The sequence below is a fragment of the Vulpes lagopus genome, chromosome 6 (genome assembly GCF_018345385.1).
Source record: "Vulpes lagopus strain Blue_001 chromosome 6, ASM1834538v1, whole genome shotgun sequence".
NCBI lineage: Eukaryota > Metazoa > Chordata > Mammalia > Carnivora > Canidae > Vulpes > Vulpes lagopus.
Genome location: NC_054829.1, coordinates 112,034,799 through 112,042,692, shown reverse-complemented (window position 1 = coordinate 112,042,692; position 7,894 = coordinate 112,034,799). Strand labels below are relative to the sequence as shown.

At 36.1% G+C, this 7,894-nt stretch overlaps 1 protein-coding gene across 1 annotated transcript; it reads right to left on the bottom strand.

Annotated features, from left to right (window-relative positions):
- Positions 1-299: 299 nt before the first annotated feature.
- Positions 300-917, bottom strand: LOC121493400 (60S ribosomal protein L12-like). The gene has a single exon (XM_041759234.1). It carries the CDS (start codon positions 841-843, stop codon positions 355-357), a length of 489 nt encoding a protein of 162 aa, XP_041615168.1. The 5' UTR covers positions 844-917; the 3' UTR covers positions 300-354.
- Between the last annotated feature and the right edge of the window lie 6,977 nt (positions 918-7,894).

The following is a 7,894-nucleotide window of genomic DNA, read 5'->3' as shown; positions in this document are numbered from 1 at the left end:
GACAGAAATTGATAAACAAGACTGTTGAATTTAAAAATTTCAGTTTATCAAAATACAGTTCTCAGATGCAAAGACACAAGTCATAGACTGAAAGAAGATATTTCAAATTTATATATGAGAAATTATTAGATCCTGAATATATAAGCAACCAACACAAACAAGAAAGAAAACATCTAATACATATACTGACATAGTCTTGAAATTACACTTAACTAAAGACAATTTCCAAGTAGCCAGTAAACTAAAAAATTCATGCTTGATACCGTTAAATATTGGGGAAATGAAAATGAAAACCACAGTTTTTTTTTTTTTTGGTTGTCAAATGATCCTTTATTGAAATATTTTCATTTGTAGTTAACTCGCTGGGCATTCCACTGCACCACTATTGATGGCATCTATGATGTCATGAGGGTGACGGCCATCAACATTGCAGCCCACAGACTGGGCAGTCCCCAGGATCTCTTTAATGGTTCCAGAAAGTTCTCTGGCTAAAGATCGGTGTCGGGCAATATTGACAATCTCATCAAAAGTGATATTTCCACTGTGCTTAATGTTTTTCTGCTTCTTTCTGTCTCTTGGTGGTTCCTTGAGGGCTTTGATAATCAGGGCAGAGGCAGAAGGTACCACTTCAATCTGGGCCTGTCTGTTCTGAATGGTCAGTTTCACTGTAATCCTTAGACCCTTCCAATCACCGGTTGCCTTGGCGATGTCATCACCAACCTTTTTTGGAGACAGACCCAGTGGGCCGATCTTCGGGGCCAGGGCAGACGTGGCACCGACCTCGCCACCGGTGCACCTCAGGTACACGACTTTGATCTCGTTGGGGTCGAACTTAGGCGGCATGGTGGAGGCAGCTGGTGTCGGATGAACCCGGATTCGGGACGACCGAAGACAGTTGCACCTTTGCCTCCTCCGAGCCTAAAGCCAAAATAGTACTATAAATCTCAGAATGGATAAAATTTTAAAGTTGAAAGTTTCATATGTTAGTAAAGATATAGAGTCACTTGCAAATCTTGTAATTTGTGGAACTGCAAATTGGCTTAAAAAAACTTTTGGAAATCTCTTAGATGATGCTTACTAAAACTAAGCATTTTCCTATTCCAGGAACCAGGAATTTCACTCCTGTACGTATGTCCAAAAAAATTATTGTGTTTGACTATCAAAGACACATAAAATATGATTCACTGCAGCTTTTGTCCTCCCAATAACACCAAACTGAGAACAACTAATTGCTGTCAAAAGGATGGGAAACAGAACCAAAAATGCCTGTGAAAAGAAGAATGCATCAATAAATTCTGGTATACACATAGAAATGCTATCTTATACAGAAAAAAATTAAATGCACTTACATGAAAATAAGCTACCTGAAACTCAGAGACAGTATTCTGAACCAAAGGTATGAGTCTATCTTGTTATTATTCAAATTTAAATAAATTTCAAAAATAAACCAGTAATATATGTGATGATAGAAGCCAGAACAAAGGAGACAGACAAAGATAGGTAAAGGAAGAAACTCTGACATGGTGAAAATGTTTTATATCTTGATAAGTATGGCTGTTACACAGGTGCATACATAAAACATTTATTAACATGTTGTTTTAGGATCTTAGATTATAATACATATATATATACACAAAAAACATGCTTACAAATTATAAATTTACATATTAAAAATTACACTTAATTACAAAATAAGTGTATTTTTTGCATTGCTTTAGCTGTAAATATTAAATGCACAGAAGTCTATTTTCAGAGATCCTAAACAAAAGATAGTCAATGCTAGTTTGGAATAATTGCATATTTAATATTGGATATTTGATTATAGATCCTGTGCTGAAAATGCCTATTATACCATGTTCAGAAGATGTTTTCCTTTTTTGACTCCAAACCCAAATAAGGAATCCAAGTCCTCTCTCTGTAGGGGTTTACAAGTCTTCTAGAAGTATACTGTCTCGTGATAGGCTGGAAGGTATTTCCATCATCATTAAGAACATCTCATTACTTTTATTGTCTGCTTTTCCCCACTTTGAAGACTCTACTCCCTGCACATCTTCCTCTCTCATTTCACAGGCTCTTCCACATCCTCCTGCCCCTCCTCCATATCCAGGGTTAGGTCTTCTTTGGGAGTGGTTCCTTAAGCAGCATCAGAGTATATTGATTGATCTTACAGGAAATACAAATGTTTTTCTCTATCCTTACTTTTATTTTGTTACAAACCACAGTTGCCATCAGGATGCCAGTATGGGAACTGAATGAAAAAAACATAAATTTAAAAGCAGATTAGTATTTTGACATATAATCACTCCATACTTCAGCTTTCACCCTTGGGATGGTCAATTCACTCTGCTGTGCTATGTAGTGAAAACACCAGGCATTTTACAAGTCCTTTGGTGGGAGTCATGGGACCTTTAATACAGCATGTATCTTCTTTCTTTGTTTCTCCTCTTTGGGATATAAACCTTTGAAAGGATTTTTGAAAGCATCATACCAGCATATACACCACTTACTAAGGACCTCAGGGGCTTAGTAAGAAAACTGAGACCCTACTGCACACTGCATTTCACACCTGAATTTTTGCACAAATCAAGGTTCCACACTCAGTACTAAAAATGCTGTCACTTCTAAGCATTCTTCCCAGCCCAGGCAGCAATGCAGAGTTATGGCCTGCAATTGGCGATTTAGTTATGATTTAACACAATAGAAATACTAAGCAACTTTTGGGTTTCCCAGCTGCGTTTTTTAATTTGGCGGTATGTACAGACAGGTCAGGTCAGTAACTTTTTTTTTTTTTTTTTTTTTTTTTTTGCCTAATGCACATATTCTTTTACATAAAGAATTTCGTAGCCTCAAATATTATCACATATCAGAATCATTTTGAGGGTTTATTAATAAAATGGATATCTGGGTCCAAGTAAAAGAGTTTCTGAGTGAATAATGTGTTTGGTGGTGAGATAGGATGAGTATACACTTTACTAGTAAGGACACAGGTGATGTTGATATTGTCGTTCCGAGGGCCATACTTGAAAACCCAGCACTCAAAGCTCATACTTTCTCTCACGAGTTATTTTCAACTATAGTGAAAATGCTGGCATTTCTGTGACTGATCTTGGTCAATTTTTGAAGCAAATTCCACCCCCCCCCCAACCCTATAGCATTTTTTACATTTTGTAATTTTACCATGGTTACGTAAGAAAAAATGTATTATTTCCTTGGGAATACATACTAAAACTAAAGCCATGATGATATATGTTGTATACAATGTATATTCAAATTTGAGGGGGTGCAGAAAGAGATAGAGGATGAGATGAATGATAAAGCAAAAAGCAAATGTGTAAATGTTAAACAGTAAATTTGGGTAAACATATTTTTGTGTTCAGTTCTTACAAATTTTCCATAAGTTTGAAATTATCTGAGGTATATTAGTTTTCAAAAAAAGGAAAGAAAGAAAGAAATCTTGAGACCTACACTTTTAATAACTGTATTTGTGTTCTTTTTTAAAAAGATTTATTTATTCATTTTAGAGAGAGAAAGAGCACAAGTGGGGGGAGGGGCAGAGAGAGAAGCAGACTCCCCACTGAGCACAAGCTTAATGCAGGTCTTGATCCCAAGACCCCCTGATCATAACCTGAGCTGATATCAAGAGTAGGATGCTTAACCGACTGAGCCACCAGGCACCCCAATTGTATTATGTTCTATCACTTCTGCAACAAGATGCCACAAAGTTAGTGACTTAAAACACACACTTATGATCTTACAATTCTTCTGATCATAAGTTCAACAATTTGCTGAGATAAAATCTAGGATATCCACAGGGCTGTGCTGTGCTGCTTTCTGAAAGACATGGAAAAAATCCCTTTTTCCTGCTTTTAGAAATCACCTACACTCCTTGGCTCACAGCCCCCTTCATGCATCTTCAAACCCAGCAATAGTGAATTGCATTATTCTCACAGCAAGTAATTTTGACATCTAACTGCTTCCCTCTCCTTCTTACAAAGGCCCTTAGGATTACATTGTTTTGACCTGAACAATCCAGGATAATCTTTCTGTGCCAATGTCAGCCGTTAGCAATCTTAATGTCTTCCAGATTCTCTTGTAAATTTTGCTTTCCACATAACCACAGGAGAACAAAACTGCCAACCTTTCTGCTAAAAGACAGAGCTTACCTTCCTCCGGCTTCCAGCAAAGTATCTCTCATTTCTTTCTTGAGCCCTTAGTATTAGCAGCAGCACCTTGAACACCCATCTTTCTTTTTTTTAAGATTTTATTTATTTATTCATCAGAGACACACAGAGAGAGGCAGAGACACAAGCAGAGGGAAAAGCAGGCTCCATGCAGGGAGCCCGATGTGGGACTCCATCCCGGGTCTCCAGGATCACACCCTGAGCCAAAGGCAGGCGCTCAACGGCTGAGCCACCCAGGGGTCCTGGACATCTTTCTACTAGCTGTCTATTAACAATAATACAGGTATTTTCTGAGATAATTTAGATTTTTCTACCATGCTTCTCACTTGCATCTGAATCCTCGATTGCAGAAATGTTAATATCCATATTTATCCTAACAATCTGTTCCAAGCAATCTAGCCTTTTTGTCTCAGGCATCTCAAAATCCCTTCTGCCTCTCCACACTGCCCAGTTCCAAAGATAGTTCCACATTTCTAAGTACTTATTATAGCAGCTCCCCACTTCCAGCATTAAAGTCTATTACTTTTTTTTTTCTGCTGTGATATTATCACAAACTTAGAAGCTTAAAATGATGCAACTGTATCATCCTACAGTTCTGTAGCATTGGACTCACTGGGATAAAATCTAGAAGTAGTGTCGCCTTCTGAAGGCCCCACAGTGACATCCATTGCCTTATCTTTTCCAGTCTCCAGCTTTTCCAGCTTCTATCTTCCAGTTTGTTACCCACATTCCTTGATTTGTCATTCACTTGCCCCATCTTCAAAACCAGCAAAAGTAAGTGATGTCTCTCATAGCACACCACTCTGCCCTCCTTTTCCTGTCTCCCTCTTCCTCTTTTAAATACTCATGTGATAAATACATGCCCCCAAATCTCCTAATTTAATCTCGTAATTTAATCTCCCTATTTCAACATTATTTGAATAGCAAACTGAATTTTGTCTATAATCTTAATTCTCTTTGCCACATAAAATTACATATTCACAAGTTCTGGGGGTATGTATATGAGCCTGTTATTCTATCACAGTAATATCATGAAGTTCAAGTAAATTATTTTAATTTCTTTGTAGTACTATATTTATGTCTGTAATTTTATGTCTATAAGAAGAAATAAAGTCTTTGGAAATTTGGAACACAAAGCTGGATCTAAATGGCAAAGAATGAAGAAAAGCACTTGGACTTTATAATAGTTCATTTCATATCTTCAAAGATTTTAAGAACTGTTTCCACTTTTCAAGTACTTACAAAAACTCATCTGTATCTACAAGCTCTCTTCTTGTCTCTGACATTTCAGAATTATACCTATTGAAATACTTCACAGTAGGTTTGATATTTATTCACTATGTCTTCTACATTCTACATGAAAGTGTTTCATAAGTGTTTTGTGACTGATTAGTACCTAACGACACCAATCAGAAACTTCGAAAGATAACATTTACAAAACTACAGTTGAACTATACCTCAGTTTCCCGATTAAAAACTTAAGCCATATTACCTTCCTAAATAGTTTTCCAAGAAGAAAGAAAGATTTAATGAAATAATCTTAACAATGCTAAATGCTTGGGCAGCCCAGGTGGCTCAGCAGTTTAGCGCCGCCTTCAGCCCAGGGTGTGATCCTGGAGACCCAGGATCGAGTCCCACGTCAGGCTTCCCTGCATGGACCCTGCTTCTCCCTCTGCTTGTGTCTCTGCCTCTCTCTCTCTCTCTCTGTCTCTCATGAATAAATAAATATAATCTTTAAAAATAATAAAAATAAAAAAATAATGCTAAATACTCAAAACTTCTTCCTAAATACAAATATATTATGGAGAAGGGTTTTTGTTTTTTCCTTGTGATGCATCAAGTTCACAAAGAACAATTATAAAGTGTATAATTGGATGTGCAAAAGATGTAATGATGCCCTGTTTTTTTTTTTTTTATAGTAATGAATGGTAGCATTAAAAATAAAATGCTGGGACACCTGGGTGGCTCAGCAGTTGAGCATCTGCCTTCATGCTTAGGGTGTAATCCGGAGTTCCAGGATTGAGTCCTGCATTGGGCTACTTGCGAGGAGCCTCCTTCTCCCTCTGCCTGCGTCTCTGCCTCTCTCTGTGTCTCTCATGAATAAATAAATAAAATCTTTAAAATAAATAGATAAATAAATAAATAAAATGCTGTAAGCTTTGCAATTTGCAAATTAGTAAGATTAGTTTTATTTAAATCTAAAACATTGCACTAAATATCAGATACTCAAGAGAGATAGTGACTAAATCTATCCCCTTTTCACACCTAAATTCTCACTCAGTTGAGATAATTTCATGTATTCTTGCCATTAATCACATTAGAGATGTAAATAGAATGCACAACTTGGTGGGAGAGTGAAAAATAAAATTCCATAACTTATCTAGTAAACTAGATTTTTTTTCCCAAAGAAGCAGATTTAATTAATTCAGCAACCTTGCAAAAAAGAAAAAAAAAAGTATTGGATTTATACTTACCAGGTTATTACATTTCTTTTAAAAAATATTTGTATTGTTTGTGTAAAAGGGAGAAAAATATAAAAAACATCATGGATACATGTCATTATACATTTTTCCAAAATCAGAATTAGCAACACCAAGAGTGAACTGTAATGTGAACTATGAGGTTTGGGTGATTACGATATGACTATACAGAGAGGTTCAGCCTTAGTAAAAAACGTACCATTTTGGCAATTGATGCTGATAATGGGCAGATTTGTTGTGTATGTGTGTGTGGTAGAGGGTATATGGAAAATCTATGTGCCTTCCTCTGAACGTTGTTTTAAACCTAAAACTGCTCTAAAAATATCTTTAAAAAATAATTTTCAGCCTTTTAAAAAATAATCACTCAAAAACAGTAGAAGAACAGATTTACATATACTGGTAAAATGACAATGGCTATGATTTTTTTTTTCTCCTAGTGGGATTATAGGATATTGTGAGCAATTATGACAAATAGTCTCTTTTTTTATCTGATGGGTGATTTACAATGTGGGAGAGTAGATAAATTATTTTTACATTAACATGTCATAGTTTCTACTTTATTCCCATTTTCAGCGTTGTACTATTTTACTGTAAATATTCAATTTACAGTATTCAATATTCAATTATCAAATCCTTTTGCTACTCTCTCTCATCATCTGAGTGTCACTGAGGTTGGTGTCACTCTTAGATCTGATATAAACTTAACATGATGTCAAACCCTATTTGATGTCTGACTCCATCCCCTGCACTTTGATAACCATCACTGAGACACCCCACTTTCTCTAAGATTTACTACTGGCCTTTCTCTGGGAAATGGCTTTCTTAATAGGTATTATTGATAACATTGAGATTATTTTCTGATCATGAAAAGTTATTTCCTCTAGAGTGAAAACAACCTGAATTTAGAAAGCAGACACACACACACACACACACACACTCACACACAAGAGAAACTCAACAAAGTGATGCCCATCATTAACATCTTAGAGTACATCATTCCAATATCTACTAATAACACAGATGCCATTTTTGTTTCCTGTTGATATGGGCAAACTCTCTCAATCATTTCAAACCTCAGTGAGAATCCTCACAGGACTTTATTTCACTTACTGTTTTCCACAGGGGTTTGTTTGTTTTGCCTTTTTTTTTTTTTATTAGTTTCAGACGTAGAATTTAGTGATTCATCAGTTGCATCTAATACCCAGTACTCATCATATCAGATGTCCTCCTTAA